This window comes from Schistocerca nitens, chromosome 2, assembly GCF_023898315.1.
Source record: "Schistocerca nitens isolate TAMUIC-IGC-003100 chromosome 2, iqSchNite1.1, whole genome shotgun sequence".
Lineage (NCBI taxonomy): Eukaryota > Metazoa > Arthropoda > Insecta > Orthoptera > Acrididae > Schistocerca > Schistocerca nitens.
The window spans coordinates 281,738,631-281,757,903 of record NC_064615.1 but is presented as its reverse complement, the minus strand read 5'-3'; the positions used below and the strand labels follow the sequence as shown (position 1 = coordinate 281,757,903).

At 39.9% G+C, this 19,273-nt stretch overlaps 1 protein-coding gene across 1 annotated transcript in view; it reads right to left on the bottom strand.

The window, feature by feature from the left end:
* Nucleotides 1–2,913: 2,913 nt before the first annotated feature.
* LOC126234368 (uncharacterized) overlaps nt 2,914–19,273 on the bottom strand; it is a 226,874-nt gene continuing 210,514 nt past the window's right edge. Inside the window, exon 3 of the mRNA XM_049943055.1 lies at nt 2,914–3,059. Within this exon, the coding sequence (XP_049799012.1) occupies nt 2,914–3,059 (146 nt within the window). The remainder of the gene's footprint in view (nt 3,060–19,273) is intronic.

The window sequence follows — 19,273 nt, the reverse complement described above, 5'->3', positions numbered from 1 at the left end:
TGTAATCATGTATAGCTACTCTGAAAAACAACATAAAAATTGTTTTCTAATTAAGAATGTCACAATGAATTTCTGTTACAATGAAAATAATTAGTAGTCACATTGCACTTCCAATACCCTGTGAACGTATTTCCACTACGTTTAATCTGTTACATGATTCCTTGGTGAGCTGTCATAGCTGGGAGGGTTTTTTTCATTATGGGAAGTGACAAACTCTGATTGTAATGTAAAGTATGAGAAGAGATTTCATTTCATCCATGGATCTTTCTATTGTTTTATATAATGGTATAAAACTCTGCAGTGGTAGCCTCATAGTTGTAGATCGAAATTACAAGATGTGTATAAGAAGATGTGTTACACAAATAGAATAATATACACAGACTATTCTCTATTTTTATGGTCCCTAATTTAATCACCTCTGTTAACAAAATATATTTAAAGTAGTCAGATTACTGACTGCTTATCAACTTTATTCTTGTGTTTATTTTATGCAGTTTAATAATAATTTTATTTAGGAATTCAACAACTTCTCAAACTTTTATAAGAAATTGTTTACAACATTGTTACATATTAAAATTCTACAAATTGAGGTAATCTTACAGACCGGTGTATTAAAATATTTTCTTATAACTACAAAACTTTGTTTCTACATAACTTTCTCTAGCACAGTACTTGCAAGAAGACACACATTGACATAGAAGAACATACTAAATTGACTATATACTCGGTTAAGAGACGAAAATATCGGTTAGAAAAATTAGTATTATTATGAGGGGGAAAATGTACAAATGTTTGTGGCGTTTTTAGACACAATTATAGTTCCACTTATGGCTAGTCCGTTATTGAGCTGTATTTCACATTATTTAAATTTACACTGAAAGTAATTATCCCCATAAGAGAAGTCTGCAGTGATTAATGTTAGTATTTGGGTTTCACCAGATGTCCTCAAGGCTTTAGTAGACCTTCTGTTACTTCACTCTTGTTTATTTATCTCACAGTACAGTTACTATTTTAAATTCTTTGGAAGTATCTGACATTAGTCTCGTTTTTTCATCATTAGAATTGTTTGATATTTATTAGAAACAATGGGTTGTCACTTATTTCACTAGAATTTACTTTTATGTGGCTACTCTTCTGTTTCAGTAACATGTGATGAGCTGTATATTATAGTTACAATAACGTATCAGGTCCCAAAAAATAAATGGCATATGTGGAAAAGGTTGCTTAGTAGCTGCAAGTGACCAAAATAATACGATTTTCTGTATATTTCTTAAATTACAGACGAAAGACAAAATGTATCTAAAATGCCAGGGCTGTTAGTACCACAATTTCTATGCAATTTTCGAAACGTAAAATACTGTACTACTTAAAAACACAAGTCTCGCATAGTATTTGGGAACAATGTCATTCATTCTTGTATTTTATGAATATTATTGTTCGAAATAACAAACTGAATTGGTCTGTAAGAATACGATGTATTGTTTAGTTAATTTAGATATAAGAATGTGAGTTATAGTAAGTTATAACTAATGGTATGAATAATCCTTAACAGAACAGAAAATTATAACAACGATGGTACTTGAATTTATCCAGAGAGTTTCGAAGCTTGCTGAAAAGTAAATAAGGAAATTCCGAGTCATTGAGAAAGACCATTCGAATCGGAAAGATGAAATAAAAAGAATAGGGAAGATTTAGAAGCGAGTCTCACCCCATTAGTAATAAGAATAATTTTTGGATATTGTGTTATAGTTTTTAATTCTGCGTTGACAGTGATTCAGTGAACATAATTTATCAGCGAGAATAGTGCTTTGGAATGAAATTTGTGCGTATAATTGTAGATGATAGAAGCTATCGTCTAGTGGTAGAAGTGATTACAATGTTTGAATGAAAGAAACCATTCAAAACTGGCATGAAAGGAACTGTGGACATAAATGGTAGATTTTGATTATCTGTTTGTTGAATTACCTTCCTTGTTATTTCATGTTGCACGAAATTCTGGCGGAATTTGTGGCTTGATGGTCAAATGGAAGTAATGATTTGGTATGCCCGTAAGCCATTTTTTTTTGTTTGATTCTTTCTCATTACTCTGTGTCCATAGATTTATGCAATAATAGTAGTTTCGTCTGCAGCTTTATGCTAATGAGGTACTCAAATGTCAAAATGTTTCTATGTGGCGGCATCACTTTAAATCTACCTTTTGTTAATGTACAGTACTTTGCCTCAAATATGGTAATCGGTACAGGAACATTACAGGTTATCAGTAGAGATGTGCCAAAACAAATGCCAAAGGAGGCGTCGCATGTGATGTGAATTGATGCAGACAGTGATGGAATGACTGTTTAGGAATTGAAATGATAAGTTGTGGACTCGTGTGGACTGAAATGCGAGTAACGTCTGTAGCAGTGTATACACTCTCTGCAGGTGTATCACTTTTGCTTTACGCTGTTGTGAGGAGCTTCTGGTCTCCATAATCGTTTTAGTTCTTCTCGTAATCATTTGTGTGGCCCAACACTTGTTCCAAATGTCTGCTCTCGCAGTAGTTAGGTACCGGTGAAGAGACTTGCTAGAGCCGTCATCTCAGACAGTGACTAGAGTGGTAGAATGGCGGAGTGCCGAGTTGCGTCAGGTGTCAGGACGTGCCCTGGAGAGACAGTCCCACCAGGTGCAGCTGCTGGAACAGGTGGAGGCTCTTCAGGCAGCCCGAGACACGAGGGCGGGCGAGGTGGAGCGCCGCGGCGGCGGCGGTGACGGCGTGGTGGGGGCGGCGGCGGCGGCGAGCCGCGCGGCGGTGCGCGCGCACATGACGCAGCGGCGCGCGCCCAGGTAGGCGCCGGGCCCGGGGCCAATGCCGGCGCCGCCGACGCCCAGGAGCAGCGGCCCGGCCCGCGAGCAGCGGTCCCGGGCGCGGCGGGCCTAGGCGCTCACGTAGAACTCGCGCCGCTTGCGGCACTTCTCGCGCACGATGTAGCACAGCGCCATCGAGATGAGCACCGCGATCGTCACGCCCATGCCGATGCTCACCCATATGATGGCCTCGTTGATGCCCGAGTGGCTGCGGCCTGCAACACGGCACGTCGCGTTCTACATCCAATGCAGAGGTTTCACTGACCGGGAAACGAGTGCGTAATTTACGAAACAAACAATGGCTTCACTTCAGTATTTGACAGAAAGGATGTTAGTTGTCACTGAGACATTAGAGCTTGAGGTGACCATTATAGCATCCACTATTATACTACGTGCAACTAAATTCGCTTTACAGACTATCAGGACTTGTACAGGGGACTGAACCAGTTAAATCTACCATAGCAACTCATGTCCAGAAACTTTCCGTTTTCCCACTACACGCAAAATACCACCATACACGTTGCTGTCTCACTCCTGCTGCTTGTCATTTGGGCCTGCTGACATGTATGGCTTGATGTGACATCAACATAGATACAGTCTCACCACATCACACTCCAGTATACAGTTTCACCAATCCCTGGTCGACCAACCTCCGCTCCAGCAATAACCCGCGCCAGCAGGCCTTCTTCAGATGACACAGCTCTCGTAAATCGAGGGTTTCACGTCATCTCACAGGCAGTAGTCGATTACCTTCAAGTCGGGAGAATGTGCAAGGCAAGCAATGTGGTCATCACGATCTATCGACTGTTGCCCAAATCGCTGGTCCACATGATCTAAGACCATACGTGAAAAATGAGGTTTGGCACCGTTGTGCTAGAACGACCTGCTTTTACACACATGCTGTGGTGCATCTTCCAAAAGCCCATGCAGTATACCATCAAGGAATTTCAAGTATGTGTTACCTGTGAGAAGTGGTGAGAGAAGGTTTGGCCCAGTCACATGTCCAACCGGGAGAACTTCTCATATGTTCAGACTGTATCGTTCCTGAAATCCACAGAGATGGCAGAACGTGGATATTAATTACCACACGCACGACAGTTGTGGGAATTGAGAGCACTTTCCCTGGTGCACTTCGTTTCATCCATGGAATGGATCCACCATGGGAAGCTGCGCTCGTCTGCACAACCGTGCAAGAACCCTCTGCAGAAGTGGGCTCTTGACGCAGAATTCTGTGTCAGCCTTCCCTTTACCTTCTATGGGTTTACAGGCGCAGCTGCTGCTCGTACAGAACACATGATACAGTTTGGTCATCGACATTCCGTCTACTTACTACACTTCTGATACTCGCCACTGCACGGAGTACATCCTCTTCAAACTCAGGTATGCGAAAACAATGAGTGCTAAGGATTCTGGCAATGTGGAAAACTCTCTGCATACAACTGACAAGCAACCCTCCCATGTCTTTGAGCTTCTCTCTACATTAACATCACATCGTGAACTCCGAAAAAATTTCAAACAGCCAAGATCACTTGTAAAGTATTTATTTAGAAGCCCGGTTTCGATACGACTGTGTTACCATCGTTGTATACGACATGATACAAAGCACAGATGGTGGAGATTATAAATTTGAAGGTGTGTAACTTCTCCATATGTATGCACTTGTCTACTGTATTTGGTTACACCTTCTGTAAAACTATTACCCTGTCAATTTGTTTCTGTCCTTACAGATCTGAAGATGGTAACATAGTGTTACCGAAACTGGTCATCTAAATAAATACTTTACTAGCCAACTTGGCTGCTTGGAATTTTTATGGAGTTCATTACACCACAGATCGCCCCAAATTTGAGAATATCAGGAATATAAAAGTCTTGTCTGCTGATTCCTCAAAACTGTGGGTTCACTATAGCCAAAAGCAACATACTAAAACCGAAATCTACAAACAGCTTGTATTTTTTACTCTACTGAATGATTACTAGCGTACCGTAGTGCAATATAAACAAAGCCCATGACCACAACAGCAACTCAGTTCTCTTTGGCCATATCACAAACTCAACTGAATGGCACGTAAACAAACCACTAGTGGACATGAACAGGTGATCGTGAATGATGTATTTAATATCCTAGTCACTGGAACCGAAAATGCAGGAGATTTTAAAGAGTACTGTGATATTTTACATTTAGCGGCAAAACAGTACACTTCTTGGCAGTAGTTCCTATGATAAACTTAACCATCTTGCTCCTCACAAGAAGTCCTCAAAGTCTGCAATGGTAGTTTAGTTACAGCCCGTATTAACTGAAAAGGCTGATATTATGATCATATCCATAAGTGAACACTAATAATGAGCTAAAACTGGTAGTTGTAATAACTGACACGGTGCCACGGAAGGAAGCGAACGATGATAATGGTTTAACATCACGTCTACAACGGATGGAGTACACTGGCTCGGAAGGAGAAATGAATGGGGACATAAAATGGACTGAGTTTCTGTTTTCGCCATTGTCAAATGTCTAACGGTCAGATGTTTCACAACCACTCCACTCATTATGTAGGCTTGGAATATAAGATGTGTTAAACCTCCCCAGTGATGGACTTGAACAGCAGAAGTTTATGAACGACTTGTTAGGAATGTCAGGCATCCATCTTCTAATTTTCCATAGCAAAACTAAAAGGATGCGATGGTTATATTTTCCTCATAATATAAGTTGGGCATCAGTTTATGGAACTGACGATACTCCATAATCAGGAGAAGTACAGAGTGAAATATATGAAATGCTCAAAGATAACTGATGGCTCAAATGGAAGAACCGTAGAAATATTTTAAAACTCAGTTAAAAGGTCCTGACCACAATAAAATATTTATTGGCATTGGTGACCGGGTCCAGTCAAAATGTGACCATCCTCAGACCATGTACAGCATGGAGCAGGTGGTGGCTGTTAATGGGGCAGGTATCTGGGATCCACGAATGTCAGTTGCCACGATACCAGCTTCATTAACCACCACCGCCTGCTCCATGGTGTGTATTACATTACATTAATACTTGTTCCACAGATCGTGTAGATCACGAATACGACATTTTGTAATGATGTGGAACATGTCATATTAACATAATGCTTCTTCAGATGATATAATTAATTTGTTTAAATTATTACATCATATCTAAAAGTTCATCTACTGAGTAGAAGGAGTTGTCATTAAGAAATTCTTTTAATTTTTTATCATGTGATTGGCTATATGTTAGACTTTTAATGCTATTTGGTAAATGACCAAAGACTTTTTTGGCAGCATAGTTCACTCCTTTCTGTGCCAAAGTTCGATTAAACTGGAATAATGCAGACCATCCTTTCTTCTAATATTGTAGCTATGCACTTTGCTGCTCTTTTTGAACTGGGATGCATTTTTAATAACAAATTTCATAACTGAATATATGTGTTTTGGAGGTACTGTGAATATTCCCAGTTCCTTTAATAGATGTCTGCAAGGTGCTCTTGGGTGGGCTGCAGCTATTGTTTTGATTAAATAAAGGCTTTTGTGCAATGAATGCTTTTTTTTAAAATGAAAGCAGTGGCTGAAACTAGGCATAGTAGGCTAATTTACTGATATGTTTATCATCAACCCTAATAGCATAAGTAGCGGAACTCAAACATTTCAGCAGGTCATCAATGTGTTTCTTCCAATTCAATTTCTCATCAATGCACACACCCAAAAATTTTAAATATTCTGCCTCAGCAACAAACGTCTGTTCAAAGTCTGTACTTCTCAATGGTGTTAACCTGTTTACTGTAAAGAACTGTAGATACTGTGTTTTCGCAGAATTTACAGAGTGTCCATTTGCAGACAACCATTTAATAACTTTCTGAAAGATATTATTTACGATTTCCTCATCTTACTCTTGTTTTTGGGGTGTAATTACTACACTTATATCATCATCAAAAAAAAGTAGCTTTGCATCTCTATCAATATAATGAGGCAAGTCATTCATACATATTAAGAACCAAAAGGGTCTCAAGATTGAAGATTGAATCCTCCCAGTGAGAGGACTGTCTGTATTGTTAATTTCAACCTTCTGCGTTCTCCCAGTTGAATATGAATTAAACCATTCGTGCACTGTCCCAGTCATACCACAATACTCAGGCTTATCCAGACGAATTTAACGACTCACATAGTCAAAAGCCTCTGAGAGACCACAAAAAATTCCAGCTGTTTGATGTTCCGTTATTCAGAGCAATTAATATTTGACCAGTGATGGTATGTATAGCGTTTTGTTGTGAAGCCTTTCTGAAAACCAAACTGACATATTGTTAGTACTTAATTTTTACAAACATGTGAAGCTACTCCAGAAATAATTACTTTTTCAAGACTTTTGGATAAGCTGTCAGAAGTGAGAAGAATCTAAATACAAATTTAAACTGCATATTCCTTGCAAAGTCTCTGTGACAAACTGGTAAGCACTGTACCATTTTTATTACATAAATGGGTTATTACCAGTACCGTTAGGTTTTGTCTTTGTACAGGAAACTTAAAAATGCAGGTTTGACATCTGGAAATGTCGTTTAATAAATTCTACTTTAACACTGAATTTTCGTGCTAGTTGACAATGAGATCTAAGCTCACTTTTCCCGAGGTATGATGTGGTGAAGCCCTCTTCATTGAACTGAAGAGAACAGCATGGCGCTGTGAGTCATTGATATGGCTGAGATTTAGTACAAATGTTAATCTTTCCCAAAAGAAAAGCACCATTTCTGTTTTTGGCTCCGTGTTATGAATTTATTAATCAAACTTACACAAAAATATTTTGTCTGAAGTAAGTCATGATGGCTTTAAATGGATACGAAATAGTATTTCATGTGAATTGTGAAGGCAGTATACCCAGTTTTTGCGGACTCAGTTTCAAGGACATCTCCACATGTGGAGCAAACACTAGTCATAAAATAACGAAACAGTACACATTATAAAATTGTTGTTTGTTTCTCATTTTGTACTTGTCCTGTATCTACAATTAGATCTCCAAGAGTGCTTATGGATGGTAGCGTACATAAATTATCACTGAGTTGTCGTCATAGAGTAGTGTTCATTACACTGAAAAATTTTCGGTTCAGAACTTCCTCCGCACCAACCATGGAAACCATCAACGATACTGAAACATTGATTATTTTGTAAAACGTGCGTTTTGCAACAGAAAAATATTTTTTTGAATTCTGGATGTGGACATCAACGTGATGTATGGCAGTTGTCACCAGGGCAAACTGACTCTTCCTACTCTGATGTTACAGTAATTAGTCTTTAAGGCAACACACTAAAACGTATTTCCAATAACTACATACCAATCGGGTATTAGGCCTTAAATCTGGTCGTCTGCTGCCCATGTGGCAGTGTGAGGAGCGATCTAAGACCGTGGCACAAGTGATCAGCAAGTCGGCAATCCCTCGAACCGTTATTGCTGCCAGTAAAAGAACACTGACGTTCCCACTGGTTCTTTGTTCAGGCAGCTCCTCATACGTCCAAGCGGAGATCTGTGGACTCCGTTCCAGCCTTTCCCATCTTGTAAAAGTTTTGGAAACGTACGGAGAATCGGGCCCATGGTCTGGCGCACTGAAGTCGGAGACGCTTATCATTCGGTTATCGATGTCGTCTGTTTACTTACATTTCCTCTTAACAGTGGTGTTCTCGACTGAAGGCCAGAACAAATGGCAAGTCATTCTCAGTGAGGAGCGTATGATCGGAATTTCATACAACTCTATAAACAACGATTGCCAACGTCTTATTATGAATTTTCAGTTGTCGTAATGCTATAGTCTGATTCTAACCATGTGAAATATAACTGGATTCTATATTCGATATCCTGTCTGTATTTGTTTTCCTCTGATGTTAGTTTTCGCTAATGCTCTTGATGTTATCATAGACTGTGTTTTATTATGTAGCTGATATGAGTATAAACAAGAAGTAAGTGACTCTTGTTTAACTTGGTTTGGATGTTTTCATTGTCACATTTCGTCTTTTGTCCTTTTGTTACCATGACCTCGACAGTATATGAGATGGCAGTTACGTCGCGTACAACGAAATTTCAACAGCTACGTCCTACCCATCATTCGTGTATGCCATTCGTCGCACGCCTGAAATGTAGGGCAATATTTCCTCTGTATTGTTTCTACAGTTCCTTACGTCTTCTCTATTTCCTAATGCTCAGTATCAGTTGCATTCATTGCTGATGCCATTCATTTCCAAACAATGGGCAGAAACCAGCTTTATTCATACGTTTTTAGATATCTTTGTCTTTGTTAAGCCTGACATCCCACGTGCCCAGAATAAGATTTTCACTCTGCAGTGGATTGTACGCTGATATGAAACCTCCTGGCAGATTAAAACCGCCGGCCGCGGTGGTCTCGCGGTTCTAGGCGCGCAGTCCGGAACCGTGCGACTGCTACGGTCGCAGGTTCGAATCCTGCCTCGGGCATGGATGTGTGTGATGTCCTTAGGTTAGTTAGGTTTAAGTAGTTCTAAGTTCTAGGGGACTAATGACCACAGCAGTTGAGTCCCATAGTGCTCAGAGCCATTTGAACCATTTAGATTAAAACTGTGTGCCGGACCGAGACTCGAACTCGGGACCTATGCCTTTCTCGTGCAAGTGCTCTACCATCTGAGCTACCCAAGCACGACTCACGCCCCGTCCTCACAACTTTACATCTGCAAGTACCTCGTCTCCCACCTTCCAAATTTCACAGAAGCTTTCCTGCGAACCGTGCAGAATCAGCACTCCTGGAAGAACGGATATTGCGGAGACGTGGCTTAGCCACAGCCTGGGGGATGTTTCCAGAATGAGATTTTCACTCTGTAGCGGAGTGTTCGCTTCCTGACAGATTAAAACTGTCTGCCGGACTGTGACTCGAACTCGAGACCTTTGCAAAAGTCCGGCACACAGTTTTAATCTGGCAGGAAGTTTCATCCCACTTACCATTTGCACTTTTGACTTTCGGGTTAACTCGGTAGACTACTTGTCAATTCTAAAATAAATTTTGTTAGCTTTTCGGGCGCTGCAGTACGCCTATCTTCGTGATTTCATTACGTAATATTTATTTGACACACATGATATATTTCAGACATTTTGTTGCGCTTTGGACTTGTGAAGTAATACAACATTTCTTCACAATCTGGGTTATAGCTTACCATCTCTTCCCGTAGCTGACGTCATCGAGTGTTCCTCGAGTCCTGTAGAAATCGTCTCATCTACCATGATGCACCATGTCTAATTTCTGAGTTTTACACAGATCTTTGTAACGCAGGCAGTTACAACCGTTAAACTTCATATTAAATTTCTTATTTTATCTTTGGATACATTATTTCATTATTAGGACGCTCCCCAACCTTTCTTAATCAAAAATCCCGCCGAGTTTACCTTATGTCGCGGTCTTAGCGTCGCTCTCTTGTGCCTCCCATCGTATATCTTCCTGCCTGATAAAAACATTGTCAATAACCATGCCAGTATGTTGAGGTTTTAGTTTAGTGTCCCCAATTTCATGGATTCCACATGGATACGCTTATTGGATTGTTGCTAATTCAGCCCTACGGCCTCGACACATTTATCTGTAATAGGGTGAGTGATGGGGATGGGAGTAACAAAGCGTGGCCGAGAGGGAGTTGCTGGTTATTTATACCGCTGGAGAGCCCATTTTTTTTATCTTTCCTTACAAATGTGTCTCGTTTTCACTCATTGTACTTATATTATTTACGATTTTTTTCTCGTAGTGCGCCACCGCAATGTTCGTCCCGATGTCATGTTTTATTTATTCTGGCGGTTTACCCTCTTCAGCGGTTTGATTTGGCTACGAACATTGGCGGCCTCTTGGTGCACTCTTCGCCACTGTTGCGAGTTAAAATTTGGATTTTCGTTTTCTGTTTAAATACCTTACATAAGATCTAAAAAAAAATTAAAAAATTCTTAATAATTCTCGGAAAAACTTAAAAGTTTGTAAAAGATTGTAATAGTATTTGGATCATACGTATTACATGGCATACTTTCCTTCTTATGTAGTTCACCTGAGAATGCTGTTTTACTGCAGAAGAATCGGGTGTGATAATACAGAAATCTTCAATTACAGTTGTGCACTTGAGTTTACTTGCATTCATTCTACGTTTTAGCATACTACATATTTCAATATTTCATTGCTCACTGTGATTTCCTTCCCGCAATCTATTTCTTTAGTAATAGTCTTTTAAATACGCAGTGCATCACTTGAAACTTGCACCGTAAATATTCCGGAAATGGAGAGGACTGATGATGTACGGTTTCCACAGAATGGATTCGTAGTCAGCGGCTCATATTGTAAGCCAATCAACTCATTCTAATAATACAAAGAAAATGCATTTTTTGTGCAGTCATACACTTTTCTCAATGGAACAATGAGTACTGACATTAACGAACTAAATCAGGGTAAATTAGAATATCAGTGGCGTTTGTTGCAGGGTTCTAGTGTGAGTAGTTTACGAGATATCGTAATTTGCGATAGTTCCCACAATGACACTTGTACAATGTCTGTGATAGCAACACTAACGAACAACCCAAGTGCATACACTACTTACGTGGATTATGACTAGTAACGAGGCGATTGACCATCACAGATTGTGTTCAAAATGAACACCTGTAGCGGCGATACCCGCTTCTACTCTGATATGGAACGCCTGCTGCACACGTGCTAGCATTTCGACGGAGATTTCCGAGCTGGTTGCAGTAATACGTACTTGCATATCATTGGTTGTAATGTTCTTCTAGACAGCGATCTAGGTGTAAGTCCTCTCAATCCAATCCAATGATTTGGTAGCAGTTTGTGAAGACATGCTGTAGTACTTCCTGCACTATGGACAGGCCAGTCATCATGTTGGTACCACATGTTCTACCTAGTTTGCAGAGGAACATCTTATAGGATCCGTGGAAGATGCTCTGTTAGGAGGCTGATATACTTATGCACGTTCAGTGTTCCGTCTATGAAAACGGGGCCTTTGAGCTGATGCTTCACTACTCCACATCGGACGTTGACACCGCACGGACGCTGACGAAGGCAACAGACGTGACAAAGCCAACGTGGATTGTCAACAGACCAGATGGGCATGTTTCGGCGGTTTACCTGACCGTGATTGGTAAACGTCTGTCTTAATGCCCATGTACAGATGCTAACAGGATTCTCATAAACATCCCCATCCAACTCTTGATGGACAGAGATTTGGTAAGGATGGAACCTATGTCGATGGAGAATGCGTAGACCATTTTCCTGACTCATGCCCCTTCCTGATGCAATTGCAAGGGAGCTAACATGTGGAACAACGGCAACAGCAGGAACAGCATTAATTTCCCACTCATCAGTCGTCACTCATTTCCTTCTGTTACGCTGGCTAAGTGTTATACTACCACTTGCACGTAACTAGTTGAATAGTTGAAGAGTCTGATAAATAATTGCCGAGATGGTTGACGTCTATTGAGATATCTTGTCACATACACCGCACAAGAACCAAGTGCATTCTTCCTACACTCTCTGTACACCATGAGCATGTTGGATTTTGCATGCCCTATTTAACTGTATCGTCCACTCAGGACCTACTGCTCGGACTATCACACGGTAAATGACAAACAAGTCACAGTGCACTCAGGGAGCACACAAGCACACCGTAAGCAAGCATAACAACATAGTGCGTAGTAACTACGCTGGTTGAATGGCATAAAAAAGTGTCGGTTTGAAAACTCTCCAAGATACGATATCTCGTAAACGACTCGCACTGGAATCCTGCAACCAACACCACTGGCATACTAATTTTCCTTACTTTTAGCTTATTAATTCCAATAGGCATTGTTCCATTTAAAAAATTGTATGCTTGCACAAAAAATACACATTCTAAGTACCATTTCAATCTGTTTATTGACTAACAAATGGTTCAAATGGCTCTGAGCACTATGGGACTTAACATCTAAGGTCATCAGTTCCCTAGAACTTTGAACTACTTTAACCTAACTAACCTAAAGACATCACACACATCCATGCCCGAGGCAGGATTCGAACCTGCGACCGTAGCAGTCGCGAGGTTCCGAACTGAAGTTCCTAGAACCGCTTGGCCACCGCGGCCGGCTATTGAGTAACAGTACTAACCCCCGACTACCATTCCATTCCGTGAAAACCGCACAACACTAGCCCTTTGCATGTTCGCAACATTCTTGGTGCAAGTTTTAGGAGATTCGCCGTGTTTACTCCTTATACTTCACGTTGATTCTAATCCCTCTATTTTGCCGTTGGTATGTAACTAAAGTAAGCAAGAAAACTGTAAATCTCTTTACGAAAATAATTAAATATAGAATCTGAATTTTAATCTCCATGAATTAGCACGTGCTGCTGAAACTTACTCTCAAACTTTCTTTTGTATGTATTTCCGTTAGGCATATCACTAGCTGGAAGAACATCTCGGAATCGATTATTCAGTGGAAAAGACAATAAACTGAGGTAATAGTACTCGAATTTGATTTGATACAAACCTTTAATAACATATTTTACTTGGTTGTTTAAATCGGCGAATACCTCACGTGTTTGAGTGTTGGTCTTAGGTGTGATTCCTGCATGGAAAGGAAAGCCACACATCCTTTCGCGTTACTCCCTTGACGGGTCCGCCATGAAGTCGTTGACCGCTAGCGGGATGAACATTAATCCCCTCGAGATCCGCCCATCCGCTAGACTTGCTGGAGCCACGGGCAGTCAAAGCTACTGCTGCATTCATCATCCTCTTACCACTATACTTAGTGTGATCAGATTCAGGAAGCGAGAAGTTGCGGGATGTTAGAGGAACACAGACCACTGTTTCGTCGGCTTTGTACACTCAGCAGTATTGTGTTGCCTGAGAAAGTAATGGAAGCAGCCATCGTCCACTACGTGAAAAGATGGAAGACGTATGAGAAGCGACAGAAAGTGTCTAGGGTGGCTTTTTAGACGACCATATGAAATCCATTTGTGGACCTAGATTACAATCGCCACTGATAAAATGGGAAACACTAAGAAACGTGAATTAGCCATTACCCTTCGTACAACGGCATATCGCTCCTGAAAAATGACAGAAAAACGGATTAATGCAGATGTACAGGAACGTACAAAAGAGATGAAACAAAATAATTAGAAAGGACTGAAACAAGAAGTTGTCATATAATGTCACTCTCATCCAAAATTCTCTTTAACAAGTAGGGCTGAAGATATGCAATTGAATGAACACCTTAAATATTTAGGGGTTTGTATGGATCGAAAATTAAACTTGCAAACCCATATAAATAAATGAGCTGAGAAAGCCAAAAGCAGGATCAGCGCACTGAAAAGATCAGCTCGTAGTAAATGGGGACGTTCAAGGGCAGTGCAGAACAACACCTAAGAAACCTACATAAGACCAATTACAACATATGGTAGAGAGCACTTGTTACAGCTACTACCAGAAATATAAACTGATTAGAAGAAGTCCCGAACCAAACATTAAGAGTTATAACTAGTGGAGTAAAAACAAAAGCTTTGTTGTTAATGACAATTATAATTGGATTAGAATCTACTGACATAAGTATTCAAAAGTCGACATTGCTGCAGTATGAGAAACTGATTCGGCTATCCAACATAAGTTTAATGTCTAAAATATGAATTCGTCTAAGAATAATAGCAGACAGTTAAAAACACAAATTAGTTTCATCCAAAAACGTAGGGGACGTAAGATTACAATATCAACAGCCGAAAGGTGACACTTAAAAAAAATTTATTTTCCCGCTCCCTCCAATTCTGCTTCTTCGATTGCAATACTAGCTAGACATAATGGTTAAATATAAGAAAGTGAAACAAATGAGTTAATAAAGAGAGCTACAGCGTTGGAAACTAAAGATCTGATACAGGCTGAATATCACTGGCTGCACATCTGCTCAGGCGGTTCATTGACTGAGAAAGGAGGAAACGTTGGGGTAGGAATATGCAGCTAAATTTTCTCTTTCTGTCTAACTTTACGACCGCACACTCAAATTTTTAAGGTGAAGTTAAAACCATCAGAAATGCTACAAGTCAGCTAAATAAGCATTTACATACATTCGACAAAGTGGCTACATTTTGTAATGCCAGAGCAGCAACATCGACAGTTATCAACACACAAGATCCTAAATTCGTTCAAGTTAAACGAGTTTAAGATGTAATTAAATATAAACAACAGAAGAACAAGACACTAGCAATTCAGTGGATACCATCATCCTGGCGCTAAGACGGTAATGAAAAAGCAGCTTTTATAGCCAAAAAGGGGAGAAAAATTAGAATAGAGAAACTAACATGTCGTATTTTACAATGAAGCGCGCTATTAACACTTCAAGAAGAATTGAAACGATCACTAAAATATTTTGTGGGGGGAAAAGATCTGAGAAAACCTCAAGGATGACTCGGTAGTGTCTGATCGACCAAGGACAGAAGCAGTAACCATATTTCGCTTAACTGCTTGCCTGCACATCTGCATAAAATCATCCTACCGTCTCCAGAAGCTATTCTTTGTCGCAAGATTGATCCACGAACAAGAAGCACTTAACAGAGTGAACAAAATTAAGTTGTCAATTAAGAATTAACAACACTTCACGGGGTAGCGGGAAATCGAAAGACAATAAACGAAGTGCCAAAACATCCAAAATAATAATAATTATTATGTGTATGATGTCGCTCATTCCTGACTTGGCAAGTCCTCTACTCTGTCATTTGGCATTGAACTAGCAACCATGATCAGCAGTCACGAACCAAAGTGAAGTGTCAAACAGTAAGCATCCCCTACCTGACCTTTTACGATGGCCTTCCAGTGGGCAATAATACCTGGAATCCGGCACCATAAGGGACTCCCTGTGTCCTTATCCAGACCAATTGAACCCGAAGTGACCAATTAGAAACTTGTGCTATTTACTGGAGGCCACAGAATTTTACATTCCGCTGCTTGACAAACATTTGCACAGCACAGACAACTGCATTCTTATGCCCATTAATTATCTTCTGCCAATAATTATCTACCACACCGACTAACCATATATTGAAATATATTGGTCAATTTTTAAATTTCCATTTCCATTAAGAAAATTTATAAATGATTCCTAGCTTATTTTTAAAGCACGTGATTTGTTATTAGCCAGTTTTCCTTCGTGTAGATTTGAATGTTGTTGCTTTAAATTCAGCTGTCTGGTGCCCAGAAATCTTAGCAAAAGTCTATGGGCAAGGATGTTCCCTAAAGCTGTGTGTTGCTAAAAAAATGGTTCAAATGGCTCTGAGCACTATGGGACTTAACTTCTGAGGTCATCAGTCCCCTAGAACTTATAACTACTTAAAACTAACTAACCTGAGGACATCACACACATCCATGCCCGAGGGAGGATTCAAACCTGCGACCGTAGCGTTAGCTCGGTTCCAGACTTTAGCGTCTAGAACCGCTCGTCCACTCCGGCCGGCTGTGTGTAACTAAAGGACTAAACTGAAATTTTCGGCGCTATCACTAATTGTCCAGATAACAAATCAGCTTAATCATCTGCATCATCAGATGTCACCAACTGAGGGATGGGTTCTTAATGTATCATTATAATAGTCACTAATATTGGTTTCTTTTAGGTATAGTTTCAGTGACATTCATGACTCACGGCAGAACTCATCTGCAACAAGGAAATACGCTAGATAGTTTCAGCAATTGAACCCTGATTCTGTATGTGAAAGTTATGATAGCCTCCCAGATATGGAGTTAGTTGTAACCTCTGATCTACTGCTTTTTTTTTAGGAAACTTTTTGTCCAAACGTTTTCGTAGAAAAACCCTAACTAAAGTTTTAACGTTGAAGTCTAAATCACTTCGAATATATGGGATGTTACAGAAAAGGTATTCGCTACACGTTTTCAAACGAGGAACTGGATATAGTCGACTATCGTGGAACGGAGGATACGTAGCTTATCCTCTTTTGGTTGGAAATTATATTTTTAGTCTCGTTATGTCGTTACAACCAAGATAAGGAAACAATGAGGATTATCTAAGTCTGCCTTGCTTATTGTTCCTAGAGGCGTCTACGTAAGTTCATCCCACACAGATTGACAATTCTATGGAATTTTACATTCGTTAAGTAGTCCAAAAATTATTTCAGAGGTGCTGGCTATTTTTGGGTTCTTATTACACTTAAACACTTCCAGTACTTCGATAAATACATACACGGAATAATACTGTAATTCATACCAACTCCTTCAATTTTCCGTTTCATAACTGTGTGTCATTAACATGTTACATACTTCTGACAGTCTAACAAAAACGCTTCCCCTATTTTTCTGGGTATATAACAGAAAAGCAAGTTTTTGAACAGATATCAGTATTCTGTTCTATTGTTATCAGGAAACTCTAGTTATTAAGTTATTTAATTAGTTGTTGCTACCCCCTGTCGTTCGCAACACAGCAATGTGTGTCAAAGCTATTAGGTTGGCGCATAAGTTCGTTGTGGTTTTGTTTCGCATGTTGGTATTCCGGCTCCTGTGGGTTTATTTATCGACTTCCATTTTTTATTCGTAGTTCACTGTTGTCATTTTGTCATTTGGAGGTAGTGAGTGGCGCTGCGGACGCTATAAAATGGAGTGCCAAGTGGAGGAAACGTAACATTTCCGGCGTATTCTTCTGTTTGAGTTCTGTAGACGATAACAGTAGTGGCGGCAGCATTTGTACCGTGTATGGGGATAATGCCATTGAACAGATAACGACAATAAAATGGTGTTCTCGTTTCAAATACGTTCAGTTTGACGTTAGTGGCTCCCCACGTTAAGGAAGACCTTCGGGGTTTGGTGAAGATCTTTGAAATGCATTAATCAACGATGATCCACGTCACTGTACACGAGAACTGGCACATGTGATGAACTCTGATCATTCCACCAACGTGTGACGTTTTCATGTATTGGGGAAGGTTCAAAAATCGGGTTTATGGGTGCAGCATGCTCTAAGCAAATGACACAAAAATCAGCAAATGACCATATGTGCATCCCTGTTTGCATGTCATCAACTGGCTCATGAACGACAACGACCAGTCCTATTCTCTGTCGTTACTGGTGATAAGAAATGATGTCTTTATGGTAACACAAGGAAAATAAATGAGTGGTTGAGCTCAGTGGAAGCAGCAATGCCCTGTAAAACCACCTGCGTGCATCCACAAAAGATAATACTATGTTTCTGGTGAATCACCGATGGTGTGGAGTACTACAAATAGCTTCCCGAGGTGTAACCTTCAATCAACAACTCAGTCCTCTTGCAGACGCGTTTCAAGCACAACGACCTGGAAGACTGCGTGAAGTTATGCTACTCCACAACAATACCCGAATGCTCTCTGATAGACTGACAGAAAACACCACACAGAAAATGGGCTGGGAAGTCATTCTGCACCCACCTTATTCACCTGACCTTGGGTCCTCAGATTTTCACCTTTTCCGCTCTCTATCGAACAACCTGCAAGGAACTTCCATTCCGGATGAAAATGTGCTCCGAAGGTAGCTCGGCGTGTTTTTTGAGTCAAAATCACATTATTTGTGCAGTCGTGCAGGGTTGGCAGTCTGTTGTAAATAGTGAAGGAGAATGTGTTGTTGATGATCAAAGTCTATGTTATGTGTATCTCCTGTGTCCTTATGGAAAAGCGATACGAATTTATGCACCAACTTAACTCACTAGCCTGTCAATAACAATCTCACATTAAAACGATGCAAATGGATATCTGTGATAATGCCCCTATCTAAAATATTAGAATATCAGACTGCAGTGGCCTCTGTTGTCGATATAAGACTATGTGAGACGCTTAGCATCCGCGTTGGTAAGTAAAACATGAAGTCCAATTTCTATCTGTGCACTACATGACAGAGCTTTTGCATGGCTACGTTTCGTATTACTTTTAAGTCTTTGGACAGATGGTTGTCAAACTTTTTTGACTCATACTCATACTATTTCATAAGCCAGTAAATTGCAACTGAGTGTATATGAAACAAATAAAGTGTCGCTTTTAAATTAAAATAAACTACATTTTTTGAAAGAAATCTGGTTTAGTGGCCGTTACAAAGAGTTTGTTGTGAATATATTGTCTTTCTGGCAAATCTTCGACAATATAACATACATAAGAGTTTGATTTATGAGTATGCTTGTACTCTTTCATGACAAAGAAAAGATAAATACCATAAAATATAAACATATCTTTAAAAAATTAAGGAATTTTAACCAATATGAACACTATATACGAAAGGCATGCAAGAAGTCAAATACGTTAACTAAAGCGGTATATAACAGATTTCTGCCATTATTATTTCAAAGTGTATTAAATTGAAAGACACACTGAAAAAGAGTCAGATTCATGTCAGTTACCAACATGTACATATCAGTATCTAAAATGAAGGATTTCTGTGAAATGAAAAAACA